Source organism: Nothobranchius furzeri, chromosome 2 (genome assembly GCF_043380555.1).
Source record: "Nothobranchius furzeri strain GRZ-AD chromosome 2, NfurGRZ-RIMD1, whole genome shotgun sequence".
NCBI classification, from domain to species: Eukaryota; Metazoa; Chordata; class Actinopteri; order Cyprinodontiformes; family Nothobranchiidae; genus Nothobranchius; species Nothobranchius furzeri.
The window spans coordinates 86,015,593-86,040,533 of NC_091742.1; the positions used below are offsets into that span (position 1 = coordinate 86,015,593).

The window sequence follows — 24,941 nt, forward strand, 5'->3', positions numbered from 1 at the left end:
CCTAAACTACCCTAAGAAAACCTCCCTTCTGTTCATTCAACATGTATTTTTTGCTTTGGGAAGCACTGAGCTGAAAAATCAACTACCTGTGTAAAACATTTTTCCAGATGCTCTATTTTTGTTTAGATGGAAAAAGGTTTGGTTTTTAGCTTATGGTTTGTACTGTTGAAGTTCAGCAAAGGCCACATTTAAATACAAAATTAATAACAATGGCCTGGAGGCCAGTGAAATTTACAGGCTGACAAAACTTTAAACTGTTACACAAGCATTCCAGTTCATTACTACGTTTAACAACTACTGTGTGCTACCGTCCTAGTATTTTTATTTTTTTGAAGGATTTCAAGTTTAAACAATCTGTACAAGGTAGCGATGCTCATTGTTATTGTGCAATTAATCAGTTTACCTGTCAAAGCACTAAGCTTGTGTTATAACCAGATTAATGATGTAAATATGAAATAACTGAGCTAGCATTTATCAAGTTGTTATGCAAGCTTGTTCTTTGCACAATGTTTTAAAATTTCCAAAGAGAATTTTTGTAAACCCATTTTAAAGGGTTAAATGCAGAATTGTTTAGACAAAGCACGTTACCGGCTTTATAACAAATGTTTAACATGGTGTTTAACATGTTGCTGTAGCACAATTTTTTTTTCAATAAAGTTTTGGAAAATAATTACTTATTGTCAATTATTGTGTAATTTTGGAAAAATAGAAAAGATTGATTACAATATATATTTAATAATTCTAACTAGTATACACCAAAATAAATACTAATAAACATGAGCAATAGTTACATATAAACGAGAAATGATTACATATATAAATGAGTAATGGTTAGGGCAATTACTAGTGCTAAGCACTGCTAAGCACTTAAACAACTTAAACAACTAGTGAACATTAGATTCAAAACCTTGAGTTTTTTAGTAATGGATTCTCTTGGACACAAGACTAGGTAAACGGAGATTGATTTTTTTGGTTTTTGATTTTGTAAAAACTAGACATCCCAGTGCAATCACTTACCATAAGCGGCTTTAGTAATGATTACTAATTTGGGTTTACAGAATTCTTTCTTGGTTAAAAAAATTAAATCTCTGAAAAATAACTTAAGTCTAAACGTGTTCCGCCATGTTGTGGAGTAGCTAATGCTAATGGCTAACTTCCACTAGCAGAGACACACACTACTCTCTCCTGGCTACTACCGTATTTTCCAGACTATAAGTTGCACTTTTTTCATAGTCTGGCCGGTCCTGCGACTTATATACCAAATTATGTATACTGCGCTGCTGCGGACCAGCTCTGGACCAGGAATAAGCTCCTCTGCCCCACCATCACCGGCTGGAGCCTGTGGCGAGCTGCTGCCGGTCAGGCGGCTCCTACCCAGGAATGAGCTCCCCTGTCCCGCTGGGAGGGTTTCAAACACTGCCATCACCTGCTGCAGCCTGAGGCGGGGTGCTGCGGGCCGGCTCCGGCCCAGGAATGAGCTCTCCCCGCCCGCTGGGAGGGTTTGAAACACCGTGTCACTTTGAGAGCAGGAGGTGGTTAGGACCCAAGATGCAGAACACCAGATGACACGAGGCAGGAGCGATTGTAAAAATAAAAATTCCTTTTATTAGGATGGGGGAACAAAAGTAGAATCGAAAAGGAGCAGGAAGCCAAGCCTAATATCGAAAACATTGACAAAACCAAAAGCTCACTTTCTGAGCAGAAACCTAGAGACCTAGTGGGGAACAACACAGTGCTGACACACGACAATGGACCGACAAACACTGAGAGACACAGACAGGGTTACATACACAGGGCTGGGTGATAGGAGACGAGGAGCAGGTGCGTGGGGAGGTGAAACTAATGAACTGAGGGAAGAAGCAGAAATAAGCAGGGGAGAAAACCATATCTAAATCCTAAACCAAAGCTACTAAAATAACCCAAACTTTTAAACACTGTAGAAACAAAGACACAGGGGAATCTAATAATAAGTAAACGAATGATCCAAAGTGAGGAAGGGAACACACACACTAAAGAACTGAAATCCTAAACCTATAGAAAACTACAGTGGAGAGACTAGGAGAACATGAGGGGAACCTGGAGGGGGCTGGGGACCACAGGGACGCAGAACACGACACACTGCCATGCTCTGCTGGAGACCATGGCGCGCTGCTGCGCCCTGGTTGTTTATTCTGTTATTGTTACCGGTACTTGTCTTGCAATGTGGAATGTTTGCTCTCAGCTTTTGTAAGAAAAACAATAAAATTTCCCCCCAAAATGCAACTTATAGTCCAGTGCGACTTATATGTTTTTTCTTCTTCATTATATGTTTTATGGCTGGTGCGACGTATACTCCGGAAAATACGGTAAATCAGTAAAACCTTGTGGTGTCTTGAGCTTAGGTGGTGAATTCCTTGAACACTAAATTACCCAGTGATGAAGAAGAAACTGGCTCTATCCCACTAGATTGTTTTCCCATCTATTTCCTTTCTGCGGCTAATGCAGGCTATAGGGCTTGTATTTCTAGTAATTGATAATAAACAAGTGTAGCAACATGGTTTCATTCTCAGAAAACAAAACTTTCAAACCAGACAATAAAATTCCTTGTAACTTCATTCTTTCCCCAAACCAGAACACTGATTTGTTTGGTTTTCTTTGCAGAAAGACGTTAAAACTTTAAAAGACATGTTCTTTGCCAAACCAGACTCACGGTAAATTAGTGTAAGAAAGAGAAGAAGGAAATATTTAGTTTTGCACAGTTCAAGAAATCACTAAAATGTTAAAGATGATGCATTCCTTGAATGGATATAGCCACCACTTTCCATGCAAAAGGTTTAACTATGACAAATACGTTGAAAAAGGATGCAGACGTGTTGGTTCATTTATTCCTTTGCATTTGTCTGTGAATGTGCTGTGGCTCTAACTTGCAAAAGAAAACAGGATCAAAACGTTGTCCACACGAGGATCATCTGTCAAAGTTACCATGTAAAAACATCATCCAAAGTCGTCGTCGTCGTCTTCCTCCGCTTATCTGGGTCCCGGTCGCGGGGGCAGCATCCCAACTAGGGAGCTCCAGACCGTCCTCTCCCCGGCCACCTCCACCAGCTCCTCCGGCAGGACCCCAAGGCGTTCCCGGACCAGATTGGAGATGTAACCTCTCCAACGTGTCCTGGGTCGACCCGGGGGCCTCCTGCTGGCAGGACATGCCCGAAACACCTCCCCGGGAAAGCGTCCAGGAGGCATCCTGACCAGATGCCCAAACCACCTCAACTGGCTCCTTTCGATCCGGAGGAGCAGCGGTTCTACTCCAAGTCCCTCCCGAATGTCCGAGCTCCTCACCCTATCTCTAAGGCTGAGCCCGGCCACCCTACGGAGGAAACTCATTTTGGCCGCTTGTATCCGCAATGTCGATCTCCCGATCCCTCCTACCCTCACTCGTGAACAAGACCCCAAGATACTTAAACTCCTCCACTTGAGGTAGGACCTCTCCCCTGACCCTTAGTTGGCAAGCCACCCTTTTCCGGTCGAGAACCATGGTCTCAGATTTGGAGGTGCTGATCCTCATCCCAGCCGCTTCACACTCAGCCGCGAACCTACCTAGCAAGAGCTGAAGGTCAGAGCTGGATGACGCTAGGAGGACCACATCATCCGCAAAAAGCAGAGACGAGATTCTCCCGCCACCAAACTCGACACACTCCACACCACGGCTGCACCTAGAAATTCTGTCTATAAAGGTAATGAACAGAACCGGTGACAAAGGGCAGCCCTGGTGGAGTCCAACCCTCACCGGGAACAGGTCCGACTTACTACCGGCTATGCGGACCAAACTCACACTCCTCTGGTAAAGGGACTGAATGGCCCTTAACAGAAAGCCACCCACCCCATACTCCTGGAGCGTCCCCCACAGGGTGCCCCTGGGGACACGATCATAAGCTTTCTCCAAATCCACAAAACACATGTGGATTGGTTGGGCAAACTCCCATGCCCCCTCCATCACCCTTGCAAGGGTATAGAGCTGGTCCACATTTCCATGGCCAGGACGAAAACCACATTGCTCCTCCTCATCATCCAAAGCAAAGATGCTTATTTATGTTCAGATGTTTTATCACTGCACTATGTTTCTGCATGTTGTTAAGCATGCATTTTAACCACCTGGCGTCTCATTTATCAAACATTTCATAGAATCCTTACTAAAAACGTACTTAAGCTCAGCAAAACAAATGTACTTATGCCAAGTAGGTTTGTGATCTATCAAACATGGAATACGCACAGCTGCACGCAATCTCCGCTTCATAAATCGGAAACTATCTACAAATGTTGTCAGCTGCATTTTAATCACATCCTGCCCTCACCACGCCCACTTACTGCCATAAATAGTCAATGCAAATTGTCTTTTGGATCTCATGCATTTACAAAAGCCGGCTGTTGCAGCACTCCGCCAATGACATGGCGACCGTAGATCAAGGCAGATCAAGGAAGCGCAGTTTCACAAGCAGAAGTTTAGGTGGAGAAATGAAAGGACGTGCTTTTGTAAAACAAATAAGAGAAAATCCACGGAGTGGCACAGCATTGCTGAAGCCATCAAGAAGAAGAAGAAAATATCATTTCTATAGCGCCTCTCAAGATAAAAATCACGAGGCGCTTAATACTGAGATCGGTGTCGGATATAAAAAACATGATCCAAACAGAATTCGATCCCCTTACTCCTGGGTGATAATCACACATGCTAACCAGTTAGCCAAACAGGAATCTCTCTTGTTCAAGTAGCCAGGGCACATCATCAATCGGGTCACAGTGACAGGACACACTGTCACAGACGCATGACATTCTGCCTCAATCTGTCCCCCTGCTGGTATTCTGCATTCCGTATTCTGCGCTTCAGGCTGTGTGTGCGTGTGTGCGCGCATTAGGGGTTGTATGAACTAGTCGACTAGTCGCTGTCACATGATAATGACCGACAAGATGCAGTCCTCGGAAAAGACAGCAGGTGACGAGCCCCTGCGCGTCGGGAGGCGGAGGCGATGCGCTGTGCCAGAGCGTCGGTACTGACACCCGCCGTAAAACGGACATTTAACCAAATTGTGACCTTTTCCCTCTTGCAATTTAACCTTCCCCTCACCCCCATCCTAACCTTAACCAGCTTGTGCATGCAAAGCTCTGATTGTTGACGCGCCCCAGACATCTGTGTCCTGAGCACCGCCACAGTAACATTATCAAATCAGGTGTCACCACTCAAAAACTAATTTAACACGCAATCGTTCATGTTGGCTCATTTCCTTTTATGTTTTCTGTCTATTATTTGTGCCTGATGCTTTTCGCTGCTGTGGATCAGGGAGCATCACCTGTTTTGTCCTCCGGTGATGCACCTCACTGATGCGGCCGGCAAGCAGCGCGCACTCCGCTGTTTTTGCGGTCGGTAGATCTTTTAGAACTGCAGTTCAAAGGTAACTCATGAGGTGAATATATATGAACCCAGGTAGCAGTTTTTCTTTAGGATTGAGAGGAGATGCAGGAAGATAATAAACAGACAGGACAGAAAAATAGTCAAATAAAAACAAGTTAGTTTTTGTACCTGGTGGTTGCAACAAGCGGACACCATTGAAGGTAATCCGAAGTGAGGAACAGAAAATGAAATAATTATTTTAATGTTTAGAGCAGCAGGAACTCTGAGAGGCCGCAGGCTCATCAGTGAGATTGCGGCCGCTGCGCAGGGGGAGGGGGGAGAGGGCTGAAGCAGAAACTACCGTTGTTAAAAGAAATGTGTTTAACTTTGAAAATGTGGGCGCAATTTTAATTGTCAAAAACTCCAGCGAACCAACCCCCCCCCCCGCACTGCTTCAGGTGTATAACGTCATCAGCGACTAGTCAAAGTCGACTCGATTTTCATTACTTGACTGTCAACTTAAAAACAAAAAATTAAGTCATGCAGCCCCTAGCGCACATATGTGTGTGTGTGTGTGTGTGTGTGTGTGGGGGGGGTCTTGTTCTGTGTGAACATGAAGCAGTACAATTGATAATGCTGCAGGAGTTCATCATTGTACCCTTCTCAGCAGCAGCACTGCAGGTGCTCTCCATGTCCAAAATGTGCGTAAGCAAGGTCCTTAGTCAACTTAAAGTTGCGCACATTTTTCCGCTAAGTTTTCTTTGATAAATCCCAAAGTTTGCGTGGAAAGTAGCTTACGCAGATTTCCGACCCCGTTTTGTGCGTAAGCAAGCTTGATAAATGAGGCCCCTGACTAGTTTTATGCATTTCCTGTAAAAGACGAATCCCTACCTGAAGTCAATTTGCAGAAGGGAAAAGCAGATTTTTGACAAGTAAATAGTCAGTCAAGTCAGAAGCTAACCCTAAAAACTACTATTCCTAAAAAAGGCAAACATTCTTAAGAAAAAGTACAATATCATGCTTGAAAAATTAGTTTTTTAATTGTCCTCATCAAAGTGTGGCAAAGGTGAATTTGTATAATGGTAAAACGTAGACACCCCACCTCCAATATTTTATGTTATTTTATGAATGATTTATGAGTCATAGCTAAATTAGTAAGTCTTTATTTTCACTCTGACGAATCTAGAAGCTAATGACAGTTTGACATGTTTCTTTAGTGCCACCAGATGGTGTTTAGTGGTGTTGAGGAGAGCGATTAAGGCTGTGGTGGAGAGCAGTAGGATATCACCATCAGGAAAGTGTGTTAGTAAAATGAATAATGTAGCTCAATAAGTTTCCTTTAAATATATGTAATAGGCTTTGGGGTTGAGTAGTGACACAGTACTGTTGCCTTGCAGCAAGAAGGTTGCAGGTTTGATTCCCAGCTGCAGATGATCTGTGTGGAGTTGGCACACAGATTGTGTTTGGGGGGCAGCAGTAGTTGAGCGGGTTGTCCAGTAATTGGAAGGTTGCAGGTTCGATCCCTGCTCCGGACAGAGAATTCCACTGTTGTGTCCTTGGGCAAGACACCCAACCCACCCTGCCTGCTGGTGGCGGTCAGAGGGACCAGCGGCGCCCACGCTCGGCCAGCACGCCCCAGGGCAGCCGTGGACATACTGCAGCTCATCACCATCAGTGTGTGAATGTGAATGTGAATGGATGAAAGATACACTGTAGTGTAAAGCGCTTTGGAGTTCTTACTCTGAGAGGCGCTATACAATTATTTATCATTTTTCTAATGAAGTGTATGTTGCATCAACACCGTTTACTCTGTAAAATGCATACCCTGTCCACCCATACGTCTCCATGTGTCCTCACACGTGTGTAATGTGCGCTGAGGTCACTGCCACAAGCCTCTGTCAGGGTAGTGATGACAGCTGAAAATAAACTCAGCTCCTTTTGGCTCGACCTCCACACACACCGACACACAGGGGAGTCCTGCCAGTCAGCTGTTGTGTTGTGGTCAGGTGTTAAGCCCTGTGGTCCAGGAGAGGGGATGAAGGGGATATATTAGTAATTTGCTGCAATACCCAACAGAGAAGCGTCCTTTAATTCATCCTCAGCTTTTGATAAACTATCGAATCAACAGTCTGTCAAGTCAATACATGTTTATTATGGAAGACACCAACCTCTGGCCAGGTTACACTGGCTGTGAAGCACCAGTGATGGGAATAACGCCGTTTAAAATAACGGCGTTCTTTTATTGGGTAACGGAATAATCAAATTAATAAATTTTCCCACTGTTGCAACGCCGTTCCTGGGGACGGAAGGTTGTGCTTTTCGAACGTTGAGCAACAGTGTGACCCCTTCTTTCCACCGGAGCCGTCAGCAGCACGTTACTGCAGCAGCACGTCATAGCTGCTGATAGGAACCGCTGTGGTCAACAGAACCTTTTCCACCGGAGCCGTCAGCAGCCATCAGCAGCGCGAGTCGGCCGCGTCTCAGGAGCAGCATGTTGCGGCCTTTAGGTGCCGGTGTCGGTACAGGATCTGCTCGGGTGCAGGATCGGCTCGGGGTCCTTCGACTGCCGATGACGTCAAAGTACGGCAAACCCACTCAGACAAAATACACCACACATCTTTATACTGTTGGAAAGAATTTAGCAGTTTCGTTATAAAAATAATGTTTCTTACGACGTAAGTTTGTATTTATAATGGTTTTTGTAAAATAAAACACTATATTGAATTCATAATGTTGAACTCCTCTTTGAGCACATCCCTTGAAGGATCATAGGTATTAGCAACACCTTTGAAATTGTATTTGCAGGAAAGAAGCGTGTCCCGTTTATTGAAGTATTTTGTGTTTAGTTTTTGATGCCTTGTCCATGCGTAGTTCAGTTACGCTCATAGCTGCTAGCCAAAACTCTGGAGTTAAAACTTTTCTGGCTTTACTAAAATACCTGTCTGTACTTCATTGATTGGTTGTAGTTTTACTTTCTTTTAGACTCCAAATGTAATCATTTGGCACATTTCTAATTCATAATTTGTAAGAATGTAATCGGTGATGTTAGCATTAGCATTCCTATGGGTTTTTCCATGTATATTAGCATTGCGCTAACCACTCGCTGCCAAATTGCAGCCTTTTGGGCTCGACACACGGGAAGCGACATCACCTCTCCTCCATTCATTTTCAATGAGACATGCGCGACAAAGCGATAATCGCGGGTCTCCCTCCTACTAAGCGAAACGCGAAAAACGTGCGTGTGAAATTTTGCGCTCGTGCACGTGTCGTGCACAGGCGACCCAGCGATGCAATCCCAGAAAGTTGAAACATTTTCAACTTTTCATCGCTGTCACTCGGGCGAGGACCAATCAACGGAGGTTTCATCCACTGACCAATGAGCGGACAGGATGCTCCGTACACCTCCAAGCAAACATGAAGGAGAAGTTGATTATTATTATGTTTTATATAGTAAAATCAGAAGTAAGATTTCACATAACTCTAGCAGCACCTTGTGAAACATCATATCTACCGCTTTATTAACTCTGAACCGCTTAAATAACCTTAATTCCCTCCAACCTGACACAGCCAAACAAAACAATGGAAGTTTCGATTTCGCCATGGAACAGAATGCGTAGACGGCTTTGCCGCTGGCTGCGGATCGCCTCCCGTGTGTCAGGTAATAAAAGCGACAGCGACAAATTTTGCTGATCACGGTCATTTGTCGCCTCCCGTGTGTCAAGCCCCTTTGTGATTAGAAAATCTCCTTTTGTCACATCGCAATTTAATTGCACATGCAATTAATCGTTCAGCCCTAATATACATGCAGCTCTATGCTAAAAGTGTATTTTCAAAGAGGCAATGATGGATTTCTTTGTAAAAGTTGTCCATCTTTCCAACAGAAAAACTTGCCTGGACCAACATAACATGATAACAATGTAACGTGATTACGTAACTTTCGTAAGGTTCATGTTCAGCCAATCATACTTTGACGTCATCGGTAGTCGAAGGACCCCGAGCCGATCTTGCACCCGAGCAGATCCTGCACCGACACCGGTTCGATTTTCTACGCGCGACGCCTCTGAAACGGGTCAAGTTCAGCATTTTTGGGGAAGGAAAGACAGGAAATTGGATGCGAAAACGAAGCGAAGCTCCTGAGATTTTCAGAATAAAGAAACATACTGCCTTCCGGTTGCTTTACTTTAAAAACAAAAGTTACTAACTGTGCGGCCCCGTGAGAAGTTATCACCTAGCTAGCGGTATCCTTTGTTTTTCAGGTCCGTATATGCGATTATAAAACGGACAGAACATAAAACACAAACCTTTTTGGAGCCATGTTGTAGTTTTCTCCTGCTTGTTGTTATGTTTACTGACGAAGTCACTCGTGTGACTTCGTGCTCTGTCAGTGACAGCTGCTCCCCTGCTGCTTCACATCTCGTGGGAAGGGCCAAGCAGCAGCTTACGCGAGCAAGACGTGCTGCTGCAGTAACGTGCTGCTGACGGCTCCGGTGGAAAGAAGGGGTGAGGCTTTCTGACCGCCACACTTCAGCTGCAGCCAGGGAGAGAGAGGTGTCGGCAACGCACTTAAAACACGATGATTGGCCGGATGGGTGGAGACCCTCAGTGCTCTCACTGTCACCGCCTGCTGTAGACCCAACAGAGCAGTGATGGGAATAACGCTGTTTAAAATAACCGTGTTACTAAAAAGATATATTTTTCAGTAACGAGCAAACTAATTAATTACGTCTTCTTTTATCAAAACGTTGTTTCTGTTACAGATAAGAAAATGCGTGCGTTAAGCAGCATGGTGTGTTGAAGCTGTCATCAGCTGATCAGGAACTAAAGAGGTAGATGTTTTCATCCAAGCGAATCATGGCCATGAAGAACGAGCAAGACGTGGTGAAAATCTACGGCTGCAGGTGTGGATCTGCAGCCGTGCCCTTCTTAGCGTGACAGCGAGACGTCCTGAAGGTCCGCTCACCTGTTTACCGCTCAGACATCCTGATCTTCTACCTTCCTAGATCATCCAGCTGTAACCTGTTTCTGATCATGTCTTTAGTCCCGCTGTAACACTGATGCATCAGTCTCAGACGTCATGGAGCTCAGGTGATATTAGAACCTGTGTGTGTTTACCACCCAGCTTCAGCTCTTCTGTGGTTGGGTCTGACCCACGTTAGTAAATGTAAGTCCTCCATCAGGCTTGTGCCTCTTCTAGTGTAATTTTAAAGGATATTTATTTATTTATGTAACCATTACTAGATTCCCAGCAACAGAAATGCTACTTAAAACACACAATTATGTGAAGCTGGGAAAATTAAAATACTGTGCAAAATTACATTCATTTCTGTAATTTAACTAGACAGAGACCATTTAAAGGCTCGGGAAACTTTACAGGTGTTTCTATTTGCAATTTTAAATTTTAGCTGATTGGGGTCTTGTTAAATATCACACAGTGACCTTTTTATAGTCTAGATAAGTGTATTGTTCCTGTTAGTAGTTCCTCCTGTTAAGTGCTTATTTATTTAAATTATTCAGGTTTGTAAAAAACATTTTGACATACATTTTATTATGTTCCAGTCATTATTCATTTATATATATATATATATATATATATATATATATATATATATATATATATATATATATATTAGTCATTTATATTTCACCACTGTAGTCATTTATAGTAAATTAAGTAAGTTCAATTAACCCATTTTTCTTGCATTCTTTAATGAAAAAAGTAACTAAGTAGTTATTTTTCTTGGTAATTGGTTACTTTTATAATCTCGTAACTCAGTTAGTAACTGAGTTACTTTTTTGACAAAGTAATTAGTAAATATAACTAATTACTTTTTAAAAGTAACTTTCCCAACACAGAAGCACACACTTCGGGGGCATCAAGCACCAAATCTGGAAAAATCTTCATTTCTTAGAATTTTCTTTTTGATCCAAGGAATCAGGTTCATTTTCTTCTAGAATGCAATTCACCATGTGTGACATAATTCTAAATTATTGTCTTCAATTGTAACGTATGAGTCATTGTTATTGTTTAGAGTAAATTCAGAATAAATCTCTTTTTTTAATGCAGGTCAGAATGTGGATTCAGATTCTTGCCAAGTAGCAGTTAGGTCAGTGTTGTGCTTAGGTTTCACATTTGTCTTTCAGAAGTTGGCGGAGAACAAAATCAAAGCAACAGCAGCAAAAATAACACACAATTTACCGTAAGCATCAAATAAGTACACAATCACAGACAAAATTACAAAACAGATATTATCATTAGAGCATTTTACACAGAGCAGAAATAAAAGTTTGTTTTTTTTAAAAGGGATACTTAGCAATTTTTTCATATTTTTAAAGACTTTTCTCGAGTCAGTGTGTGCTAAAATGACCCTTTACGGAGTTAATGAAGCGTCACCCAGCCCCTACCGCCCCCTGTGGCCAGAACATCCCACTTCTGTTTCAAAACACGTTGGCTCCTTTTCTGCCTGCGACTGGCCGGTGAACGAGGCAAGTGTGGAGAGAGGGGAGTAAATCAGGAAAGGAACATTACGCTCATGAAAACGGCGCACCACAACAACGCCATTAGCTGTAAACACTAGCTGTCTGATGAGCTGTTTTATTAGTACACAAGCACCGCCTATGCCATACTCGGCCGGCGTGTGTTGTTAAGTAAATGATTCATACCTTGTGCACTTTTATACTGAAGGCAAACCGGAAGTTCCTCAATAATTTGACTTCCATTTGCCAACGACGTGCTCGCATGCTAATGGAGGAAGCTAAAGTATCACCGTCAACTCCGGCAGACGTTTAAACTCCAGCAGACGTTTAAGCGTGTTAAAGCTTAAGGTAGGCAACACACCGCTGGTATAAAAAAGGCGAACGGCGAGATTTCACAGTTGTCTCTGGTAATCTGTGAACATTTGTCCAAGTCTAGAGAAAACGGGCCTAGAAGTACGAAGCGTTGCGGAAGCAAGCATGCATGAACTCAGCGTTCGATTTTAATGTTGACATGTAGACTATTGATTGCAAAACATCGATGATTCGGGATTATGCAAAATGTGTTTGCAGAGGTCTTAACGGCTTCTTTTGTGTGACGTAGTTGGTGGTCTAGATTACTGGTGGCCTGTCCTGGTCCTCCAGGCCCACCATCCTACACATTCAAGAAGTTTTCTCTCATAGATGCAACACATTTAAATCTGCTGGTGATAATAGGTTTCTGTTGAGCTTCATGGCCCGCTGAACTGGTGATTTTAAGTGTTTAATCAGGTGTGTTGGAGCAGGGAGTGACCTGCAATGTGCTGGGTGGACCAGAGCTGAACACATTTGGCCTAGATACAGAAACTGTGGGGCTTTTATAGTTGCTGCGCGGAGATTTAAGCGCGGAGCTCATTTTTCTTTCCCCCGCAAACTGAGCTGCTCGGTCGTGTTTCCTGTCGAGATGAGGATGCATCCACCGCCACCGTCTACGGCGAGCACCAGGAGTTCATCTGACCATTTGCTGCCACCCGATGGTTGATTCCTGCAGGCCGAGAATTGGAGTTCCCCGACTTCATCCATTCCAACAGAAAGACCTGGACTAAGACGAGATGATCAATTTCCTGCACTTTTATTATGTAACTAAACGTCTCCAGTGAATTTATGTTTGTGTGACTTCATTATTTGGTGATGTAGTGAGGCCTCATGTTGTTTAACTTCAAAAACGTGTTATTGTTAGTTTACATGGTTCACCACTGTGATTAAATGAAATTGTTTTTTTGCTCGTGTTGCCTCTTCTGCGAGGATACAAGAGTCCTGGATGCTCCTCCTCCATCAGGGGTGTAACTGAGGAGACGAGAAGTCCACATACCGAAGGACTTATACCAGGCGTGTCCAGAGTGTGGATCGGTGATCATTTGTGCCTTCAGAGTGATTTTACATTTCTAGGATAAACTGTCTCTCCAGTAAGCTGTTGATGTAGAGTTGTCATTTCTGGCAGTTTTGTGTTCACATTTTTACTTATGTCTAATATGGGCCCAGTTTTAGGAGTATAATTGAAAAAAACCTAAATCAAACACTTATTTGCTCGTTAAAACAATAGTGTTTTTCTGGCCCGTGAGAACTATTACACTGAACAAAAATATAAATGCAACACTTTTGTTTTGCTCCCATTTTTCATGAGCTGAACTCAAACATCTGATTTGACAGCATCAATAATGTTCAGGTGTGACTTAGATGGCCCACAATAAAAGGCCACCCTGAAATGTGCAGTTTAATCAAACAGCACAATGTCACAGATGTCACAACCTTTGACTGAGCATGCAGTTGGCATGCTGACTGCAAGAATGTCTACCAGAGCTGTTGCCCGTGAAATGAATAATCTTTTCTCTACCATAAGCCTTCTTTGAGACTTTGGCAGTACATCCAACTGGCCTCACAACCACAGACTACATGTGACCACACCGGCCAGGACCTGAGCATGTTCACCTCAAGGGTCGCCTGAGACCAGCCACCCAGACAGCTGCAGCAACAATGCTTAACTGGGGAATTTCTGCACAAACTGTCAGAGACCGTCTCAGGGAAACTCATCGTCCTGTCTAATCAGCCTCCAGATATGCTCCACCTGTGAGGTGGGATGGATTACCTTGGTAAAGGAACAGTGCTCACTAACACACATGTAAACAAATTTCAGAACAATATTTGAGTCATGGGTCTTTTGTGCATGTAGAAAAAGTGTCAGATGTTTGAGTTCAGCTCATGAAAAATGGGAGCAAAAACAAAAGTGTTGTGTTAATATTTTTGTTCAGTGTAATTTGACTAATTTAGCCTGAAAGGTTCGAACGCCTCATTTATTCTACAAGCACATTATCAGAAGGCAGAGACACCACCAGATGAGATGTTCATGGCAACCTTAAGAGAAAGAACTGCAAGATACAATATTTCTCCTGTGGGTTTGTCTACATAAACCCAATTTTTACCTTTTGCAAGATCAGTCTTGGAGATCAGAAGCCTTACCCAGCACACAACGGAACGGACTCACCAGAGACCATAATTTAACTACTTCATGATGATTACACGATTTTACATGATCGGTTTATTGGGAATATGTGTGATTAATTGTAAAGCATAATCACAATTGATGGTAAATATTTAAAATGATTATTTCGGTTGCAATGTCTCGAATGAGTTAAATGGTCAAGCTAGACAGATTTCTCTGAGAAGAAAGAGGAAGTGCAGTTCAGATAACAGCCAACTTCAGAATAAAATCCCTTTACGAGGAGGAAGAGACTGAAAGGTGATGCAATACATGAAACCAGGTAGTGGATAGGTATTGTGGCCTGTTGAACTTGAGAAGTATTACCGTAAATCCTCTAATATTAACCTGTATTCAATTAACTGCCGGGTATCATATTTTGGCCGGTGTCTGAGTCGGTGGAGGTGAATAATGGCCGGTATTTTATTGTGGCTGGGTGGAATGTGGTAACAAGCAAGTACGGGGGGGGGGGGGGGGGGGGGGTGCGGTTGTGTCATCCGTCTCACTTTTGATTTGCCAGTGATAGACCGCGAGGGTAACTTTAACCGTGCGGAGACGACGAGGAGGCGAAAATTTGATATCAAGTTCAAAGAGAACGTGCTGATTATGCTGCAGAACACTCTGGGGAGCAGTAGGGGTTGTATGAACTAGTCACTAGTCGACTTCACCGCTCTATAGTGACTTTTTATGCCTGTCATCGGCTAGTCACTGTCACGTAATAATGACCGGCAAGATGCAGTCCTTGGAAAAGACAGCAGCCTGCTGTCAGCAGGTGACAAGCTCCTGCGCGTCGGGAGGCAACGCGCTGTGCCAGAGCGTCGGTACTGACACCCGCCGTAAAACAAACATTTAACCAAATTGTGACCTTTACCCTCTTGCAATTTAACCTTCCCCTCACCCCATCCTAAACTTAACCAGCTTGCGCATGCAAAGCTCTGATTGTTGACGCGCTCCAGACATCTGCGTCCTGAGCACGGCCACAGTAACATTATCAAATCAGGTGTCGCCACCTCAAAAACTAATTTAACACGTGATCGTTTATGTCGACTCATTTCCTTTTATGTTTTCTGTCTTTGATTTGTGCCTGATGCTTTTTGCTGCTGTGGATCGGGGCGCATCACCTGTTTTGCCCTCGGTGACGCACCTAACTGATATGGCCGGCGAGCACTCCGCTGTTTTTGCGGTCGGTAGATCTTTTAGAACTGCAGTTCAAAGGTAACTCATAAGGTGAATATATATGAACCCAGGTAGCAGTTTTTCTTTAGGACTGAGAGGAGATGCAAGAAGATAATAAACAGACAGGGCAGAAAAATAGTCAAATAAAAACAAGTTAGTTTTTGTACCTGGTGGTTGCAACAAACAGACACCATTGAAGGTAATCAGAAGTGAGGAACAGAAAATGAAATAATTATTATAATGTTTAGAGCAGCAGGAACTCTGAGAGGCTGCAGGCGCATCAGTGAGTTTGTGGCCGCTGCGCAGGGGGAGGGGAGAGAGGGCTGAAGCAGAAACTACCGTTGTTAAAAGAAATGTGTTTAACTTTGAAAATGTGGGCGCAATTTTAATTGTCAAAAACTCCAGCGAACCATTAGTTCATTTTGCTCAAATAGAAATTGAGGCCTGCCTCTAATTCTGGTCCTCCTTCCAATAAAGGCCTGGAGCTTGATGAGCTTGAGTCAAATACAGGCCCGGGCCTGTATTAGAGGATTTACGGTAACTTTACTTTTCCTTGTGGAAGCTGAAAAGTTGAAGAAGATCCATTCCCAAAAGTTTGTGCACTCTTAAAGGATTAGTACTAGTTGGATTCCTACTGTAGGGACTCTGTTTTAATGACCAGGAAGGATTACACATTTCTGGACCAAAATGAATAGACCTCGCTTTCCGTTTAAGGTCAGGATCAGGATTTGTTAATTTTGCCAGTCAGTCTTTTCTAATTACCAGTTAGCTGTTGTTAAGAATCTAATACTTTCCTACTCTAGAAGACTGTAAAACGGAGTGAAGGCAGTTAAAGGCTTGGTGACCCTGCTTGCCACCAGCCTAAAAAGACATCTTGCAGGTAATATACACTGGGCCAAGGCTTTCTGAGCCTTTGGTTGGAAACCTAAAAGACTCCAGGTTACTCTGGTACCCTGTTTATTTTATTTATTTATTTATTTGAGGGATTTAACATATTTCAAAACATTACAAAAAAGTTTACACAGTGAGAATAAAAGTTTAAATAAAATATACAAACTCTAGATATGTATGAAACAGTTTCCTCTTGCTTCACAGAGACTAATCAAAGTAAAATCTAAGGTATTTGTCAAAATTGAGGTTAAGGCCTAATGTATTATTTAAATCTCAGAGCTAGTGACATCTGGCCTAGGAAACACATTTGAGAGTATATTTAAGTAAGTTTTCATAACTTGTTCTACTACATCAATTTTACATTATTACTACTCATTTTCTTGCTAGTGAAATTACATCGGCATAATACCTGTGTAACCACCAGGAAAACAAGCAAAGGTGGAAGAAGCTTCCAAATGATGGATTCACTTTTCCGTAAAGCTAAAAGTTCTGATCCCAGTCAGTAACTCCTTTCTTGTTTTTTGTTTTGTTTCCTTTAAACTTTTCAGCTTTTCTTTGCAATTGGAGCATTGCACCCCTGGTCCTGTTCCAGGGCCCCTAACAAGCCCCCTTCTAGGAGGGCTTCCAGGAAACTCTCCGCTGACAGGAGGGCCAGCTGCATCCTTTCGGTTGGCTCAACTAAAGGCTCAGTTGGCGCTAGCGCATATGAACAATGTTTTTGCTGTTGGTATCCAAGCTGCGACTTTGACGGCAAAGTCCAACACACCACAATCGCCGTTACCATCAACACCACCACCTTCTCCGACTGCTGTGGCCATCAGTCTCCTGAACCTTCTGAAAATTGCTAACAGCATGTCTCATCCCTTTGACAACCCCTTTCTTTCTGGGAAACAAAGTTCCACCCAAGGACAATATGAACTGTTTGGTGGAGAGACTGAAAGGGAACCTCGTGGGACGTCTCTTCTACCGACACCTAGGACATTTGCAGGACCTCTACCGCTACCTGGGGCATTTGCAGGATTTCTACCACAACGTGGGAGACTTCCAGTATTTCTACCGCCACCTGGGAGACTTCCAGGATTTCTACTGCCACCTGGGAGATTCCCAGGATTTCAACCGTCACCTGGGAGATTTCCAGGAGTTCCAATGAGACCTTTAGGTCTGCCAGGAAACTACAGACTAGATTGCGGTAGGATGACAGTCGATGAAGACATAGAGAGATGTTTAGACTTAAATATTGGCAGAGCTCGTGAGGAGGTGAGACTTAAATCTGCAAAGCAGAATGCCCCTGTCATCAGCAATCAAAGAGGCCAGTCTCCTTCCTCCAGCACAGGGATGTCCTCCTTGACATCCTCAGTTTCTCAAGGACTTAAACCTTACAGTGTTGACATTGACAGTAAGTCATTGAACTGGTTATCTGTTTGCAAAGGGGCTGCAGAGGATAAGTCCTCAAAAATGCATTCATCTGCTTCAACTAGCTGTATAGGCAGTGGTGGTGGTATGTTTAATACTGCTAGTGAAACAAAATGTGATGTACAGTCCATTCCAGGTTTGGCTGATTATAACGAACCCATGCCAGCCAGATGTATGTCTCCTAATGAGTCAAATCGTCCCACATATACATCTGAATCAGCTTCTAACATCCTCCTGCAGTTTGGGCTAGAAAAAGAAGATTTAGAACAACTCATCTGTTACCCTGAAAACCAGGTCACACCTGAGAACCTCCCTTTCATCTTAAGGCAAATTCGGATGAACAAGGACAAAAGAACTTCAACAGTAGATAAACCCAAACCCTACAGCGAACCACAACCCATCACAACAGTGAGTGAAATAAAAGAAATAACTCCAACAAGCTCCATAGGGACAGCACTGAACCAGGATGAAATACCATCACTTGTCCTTAAACCAAGCAAAGTGATTGACTATGGACATACTGGCAAATATACTGCAATCCCTGATGGTGAACATGGACGAGCTGCTAGCAGTACTGCCAAGGTTGATGGGGGCAGAAGTATGTTGGATACGGACAATTCAAAGAACAGCAGCCGCAGTAGAAAAGTATTGACAAAAATTACTGCAGGCATAAGTGGTTCCTTTGTTTCTTCACATGACCAGATGAGTTCAGTCACCACCTTCAGCTCAGTGAGGAGTTCCATGGCTCCATCAAGCAGTGGTCCAGCTAAAAAAATGGAGGCCCAACCATCCCAGACATCACAATCAGCTTTTGCCTCTTTTTCTGTTCCGAACAAAGACACAAATTTAAGGCATCTTGGTGCTGGAGTCCCCAAGTCTCTCCCTTTGAAACAACCAGAACCAGATCGCCAGTCATCTGCAAAACACCAACCATCCTCTAATTTATCTCATGGTGTTCACCCAAATCGTCCTGGCCTCATACTTATCGGCAGTAATGAACAGTCTCAAAATAGTAATCGGAACAAAATTGAAGTGCAAATATCAAAGGTTTCTGAACGGGTTAAAAAGCCAGCACAACAAGGACAGCAACCTTTTCAGCCAAGAGATACATCCACCTTGAAGCCGATTCCTGCGCCAGCCCAGCTGATCACAAGTTGCGCAACCAGTGTGCCAGGGCCACCCTCCAAGAAGCAGCTTGCAGCTAAGATGGGAAATCCGAAGCACGTTCCAGGGGCAACCATGATACAAGACTATGCTGCAGCAACACCCGAAAAATTTCCTCATACCTGTTGTCTTTGTTCGAAAGATTGTACTACATTGAAGGTGAGTGTAAAACCACACTTAGTTCTCATTACATTTAGGAATTTGTGTGCGTGTGTGTGTGTGTATGTGTGTGTGTGTGTGTGTGTGTGTGATTGACGTTTTAATTGATTTTCATCATAAAAATAATTTGGAATCACTGCTTGATATTGATAAAATTTCTAGTCTCATGACCTTTTGAGAGATTTATTTTAATTCTACATTTACTGGACCACCAGTACCTTTAAAAATATTCTAATAAAGAATTATTCATTTTGGATTTCAGATGTTTAAAGTTTTTGTTTAACTCTGTTTACAAATATTGATGTTCCAAACTAGGATGCCAGCTACATGTTTTTTTTTAATCATTAAGTAACCATATGCAATTTGCATTGAATATCTGTTGGAAAAATGGTCTGAATATTATGCTGCAATATAGCAAGCCTTGTCAAATATACAGTGACTTGTCTTTTTAAAACTTCTTGGAAAATTATGAAAAACTGAATTGTGGAACTGTTGCTGAAAATGGAACCATACATGTGGATTCAAATACGTGAGGAAACATCTGGACGGCTGATATTTTTCTTCTGATTACCTTTTTTTTTTATTTTTATTTTTTACGTGTTTTTCAATTTCATTTGAAAACTTTTTTCCTAATCTCTACCATAGAGGGGGTTCAAAGTAATATTTTTGTCATGTCACAATTTCATCCTGTATATCCCCTCTTATAACACACTATGACTGAGCAAAACTGTACTTTTCTCTTTTTGTGTGAAAAAAAATTGTCTGAAAGAGCAGATGTATCTGCACACAATATTTTTAGTTATACATTTTTGAAGTTTTTTATTTTTTTAAATGGAATCCATCTTCAAATCTTCAGATTTTATATCTTCCTTCCTTGTCATCTCCCTGAAATCGACTTTGGTTTTTGCCCGAGTCTCAAATTGCTCCAGGTGACCCCAGCAATCCCGGGAAGTTCGGAAGACCCACAAGACTGCAGAACCTGACAGCACAGCTTCCTGAACCTTCAAAGACATTTCCACATGACCTGTTTGTTTTTTTTACTAATGTGTTGTTATAATATACGATAAAGACATATTACCCTGATACTCGAGATGTATTTCTTAACATGCTGGTGGTTTTCCTTTTCTTTACATTTTAGATTATGCAAAGGCTTGTCTTCTTTTTTTAATTAACTAATTTTATTTTAACCCTATGGCTTGCATAAAACTATCTTGGTTTTTAATTAATGCATCAAAGTGTCAGCTGGCTGCAAGAAAAAGAATCCGAAAGAAACCTTATAGTAAGGACTTTGAAAACACTTGTTCTTTTTTTCTGATTAGGATTGGGTCGTCCACCAGAATACCCCCCTTCATCTTGAAAACTGCAAACTACTAAGATCACGGTAAGGCTTCCCGTCTTACCACTACCGAGTTCAAACATGTTTTAGAAATGTACATCTTTGAAAGGACACCAAAGGTAATACAGTGTAAATGTGTGGTGATTGGTTGAGTGTGCTACCGCTACTACCATTGCAATACAAAGAACTTGACTCCTTGTTATATTCTCTTTTCATCATCAAACAGTCGCCATCTTCAGCCGGTGTTGGCGGCGTCACTTCCACTGTTGTGACCCCATATGTTCCCACCCGTGCCCTTCGGTCAGCAGATCATCTGCTGCTTGTTGTTCCGAAGGCTCGGTACAAATCACGGGGGAAGCGTGCCTTCTCTTATTTAGCCCCAAAACTCTGGAACTCTCTGCCCTTCCGTGTGCGTCTGGCTCCCTCTGTTAGCAGTTTCAAGTCGGCCCTGATAACACACTTCTTTAGCATTGCCTTCCCTCCGTGACACTTTTCATCACAATCTAGCACCGGATTTGGGTTTTTAATTCCGTTTTTATGATTCAGTTGCTCACTTTTGGCACCTTGCACCATCTGGTATTTTATTTCGTTTTATTTGTGCCATTTGAAATGTTTTTACCATTCGTTGCATTATTTTTATAGTTAACTGTTCTCCTATTTTATTGTTTTTATTAGGAGTTTTTATCTCCGACTATTTATGCTTTGTTCTTATGAATTTTGCCTGTTCTTATTGTGTTTCTTGGTCAAGCATTTGACTTTTTTATGTACATCACTTTGGTTTGCTGCCATGCTATTTTGAAATGGTGCTTTATAAATAAATATGGTATGGTACTATTCATCTGTGTGACACCGCCAACACCAGCGAGGCTTTGAAGATGGCAACTGTGTAATGTCGACACTCAGAAGTTCAAGGTAAAAACTTTGCTACACTGTGTATTAAGCAAGAAACAACAAATGGAGAAGAACTTGTAAGCATTGTTTAATAGATAAACTGTTTTTTCAAGGGCTAAAAAAACCTGTTATTACTGAGCCATTTTACTTCTACAGTTTGCTTGGCTTGCATGCTAGTTGTCCTCAGTTGAAGTGTATAAAATGTTGATCAAGCCTTAATTTTAGCCCCTCGACTGCATAGCAACAGTAAATTTACCTGCAATGACTAATAATCAGTTTTATTATAGTAACTAGGTTTTAATACTTTAGGTTACTCCCAGTTTTGTTTGTCTTGAACAAAATTATTTTGTCAAAATACCTCATTGATTTTATTATACACATTTCATATTTTTTCTAGATACCCAAAATGGCATGGTGAGACATCAACACTGCTCAGGTAAATGTCCTGTGATGGAAAAACGACTACATCAGCTGCATGGTGAACTTTTCTTTTCATAAGCGCTTTACCACCACTGGTCACAATGCTTCAAAGTGCTGGACACGGTAAAAAAAAAAAAAGACCAAATATTAAAACAGATAAAAATTCACAATAAATATAATCAGTTTCAAAAACATATCAAATGGTAAATGTCCTGTATTTGATATAGCGCTTTCTAGAGTCCTGGACCCCGCCAAGGCACTTTACAACACGGTCACACACACACACTCACACTGGTGGGGATGAGCTACGATGTAGCCACAGCTGCCCTGGGGCGTACAGATAGGCAAGGCTGCCGAGCACTGTTGCCACTGGTCCCTCCGACCAATAAAAAAAAGGATAAAAAATGAAAGAAAAATGAGATGCGATACAGCGGCATGTCAACTAGTCCACATAGAAAACCAGGTAAATGCCCATGATTCCATCAAAGCAAAAACATAAAACACAGTTCAAATTGTCCTAAGATGGCGAGCAACCCTAGCTTTAAAGCTCCATACTGTTCTTGAGCTTCAAATCTCCAGTGGAAGTTGATTCCAATCTAGCACAGTCACAAGAGCCAGAGTAGGCAGAAAACAAACAGTAGGTGACCCTGATAATATAGATCAGCCGTTCTTTCCATAAAAAATATACGAAACGTTTCACAGTTCTCCACCTAGGCATCAAGGGAGTTACTAATGTCAGGTTCCAACACTGAATTCAAGGATTTAAACAGAACTCGGTGGTCACCTGAGGCTAAGGAGATCGTGCCAGAAAAGAAACCCTTCCTTGCATCTCTTCGTACATCATCATAGCTCTGTAATTTGGTCCGATATAACTATGAGCTTTTCTTCCATTTCTTTTCAGCCTTTCTGCAGTCGCACCTAGCAGCCCTAGCAACCTCTGATATTAACCACTTCATCCTCCTGTCGCTGAGGATCTTAGTTATATGGAGCAATCTCATTCAGAATACATGGACACAAAGAATAAACCTTCATTAGAAACGTCTCAGCACTGATTGGTTCTGAGTACAACAAGGCTAGAGATAATTGCCATAAATACTGGCCCTTTCTGGGTATTAAAAAATCTAGATTGAATAAATGGCACAGGTTTAGGCACAATACTAGCAGGCACAGTATATTCAAACATCAAAGCAGAGTGATCAAAAAAGAGGAGTTCAATTCTTTTTTAACAGTCAAGGTAGCAATTCCAAAAAGGACCAAATCCAGCATGTGCCCTTTACTGGTTGGTCCTGAGTCCCATTAAACAATATAGTCCAGAATCCCCACAAAAACACTCACAAGTGGTTTATCCAGACAGCATACATGTATATTAAAATCTCCCAAAAAAATAACCACATGATTATTTGAATGCAAAAGCCAAAAGAAGGCCAGCAAAGTCGGATATAAATGCTCCATTGATTTTAGGTGGGTGATAAACAAGAATACAAACAAGTTTTTTCCCAACGCCCAGCTTGAACAAACAGAATTCAAAAGTATCAAGAGTCGGAGGGGTCAATCGTTTACAGTTAAGAGAGTTTCTGCTCTCACGAAGAAGCCCATCCTGGAACATCTCGGAACATTAATACAGGTGGTGAATTCTTTTAACCAATTTTAAATTAAAAAAAAAATTTCTACAGCTGACATGCTTTTATAATGCTCCAAGTACAGATGCCAAACCCTTGCAATCAGCATCTGCCGAGACACCTCAGACAGCCAGACATGAGAGCCCTTTCACTCGCACAGTCCTCACCATCAACACGTAGATCAGAGGAAACAAGGGAAAAATGGATTGGCCGTTCTCGCTCACGCAGTCCACACTGCCGCCATGGATCGGCCAGAAAAAGACACAGCAGTTGTTCTCGCAATCCACGCTGCCACCATGAATCAGATAGAAGAATAAGGCGTAGTAGCCCCTCTCGCTCGTCAAACCGCCACCATGCCTCTGAAAGTCACACAGAAAGACGTAGTAGCAGATCACGGTCGCCACACATCTCCCAGCAGTCTAGAAGGTTATTAGAACAGAAGTACTGCATTAGTGTTCTACTACCTTGGAACATTATATAAACTAATGAACTCCTAATTGCTTATTAAATAATTCTAACTTGTCAGAAATCAATAAAGATAAATTAAGATGTAGATGGATAAAGATGGTGACAGTCATTTAAAATGTTCCTTAACATCCTTAGGTCCCGCTCTCGCTCTACCTCGCCACGGCATGACGACTTTACCACCTCACATCATCGTTCACGTTCAAGGAGTTTTGAGAGACTTTCTTCAACAAGGAGGAGAGACAATAAACGATCCCCACTAAGGAGCCGTGAGCACCAAGCGTCCTCCAGGAGGAGTGGTGACAGACGTTCTCGTTCTATTTCCCCATGGCATGACAACCTTACCACCTCACATCATCGTTCACTTTCAAGTTCGAGTTTTGAGAGACTTTCTTCACCAAGGAGGAGAGACAATAAACGATCCCCACTAAGGAGCCGTGAGCACCAAGCGTCCTCCAGGAGGAGTGGTGACAGACGTTCTCGTTCTATTTCCCCATGGCATGACAACCTTACCACCTCACATCATCGTTCACTTTCAAGTTCAAGGAGTTTTGAGAGACTTTCTTCACCAAGGAGGAGAGACAATAAACGATCCCCACTAAGGAGCCGTGAGCACCAAGCGTCCTCCAGGAGGAGTGATGACAGACTTTCTCGTTCTATCTCCCCATGGCATGACAACCTTAACACCTCACATCATCGTTCACGTTCAAGGAGTTTTGAGAGATGTTCTTCACCAAGGAGGAGAGACAATAAACGATCCCCACTAAGGAGGAGCCGTGAGCACCGAGCGTCCTCCAGGAGGAGTGATGACAGACTTTCGCCACAAAGTCGACGCAATGCCAGGCGATCATCTGCAGATAGGGCATTGTCTCAATGCAGGAGGTCGACAAGTGCTGAAAGATTGGCAAAGAAGCTGCTGGAGACACCAGGTTGGACTTTTAATTTCTCTTAACATTTCAAGTGTTGCAAGAAATTAAAAGTGAAAAGTTTATGACGAGACAAGTATGTTTTGGTTGGAAGGGTTACAAGCGAAAACCTCTTCTCTTTCAAACGCCTAGC

General features: G+C 42.5%; 1 protein-coding gene across 2 annotated transcripts in view; it reads left to right on the forward strand.

Moving 5' to 3' along the window:
• The first annotated feature begins 12,051 nt into the window (after positions 1 to 12,051).
• LOC107376895 (zinc finger protein 638) overlaps positions 12,052 to 24,941 on the forward strand; it is a 29,512-nt gene continuing 16,622 nt past the window's right edge. For both annotated transcript variants that reach the window (XM_054747370.2, XM_054747371.2), the window contains exons 1-5: positions 12,052 to 12,184; positions 16,964 to 19,151; positions 20,471 to 20,532; positions 21,776 to 21,814; positions 24,021 to 24,811. In XM_054747370.2, coding sequence (XP_054603345.2) covers positions 17,121 to 19,151; positions 20,471 to 20,532; positions 21,776 to 21,814; positions 24,021 to 24,811 — 2,923 coding nt within the window. In that variant the 5' untranslated portion in view covers positions 12,052 to 12,184; positions 16,964 to 17,120. The remainder of the gene's footprint in view (positions 12,185 to 16,963; positions 19,152 to 20,470; positions 20,533 to 21,775; positions 21,815 to 24,020; positions 24,812 to 24,941) is intronic.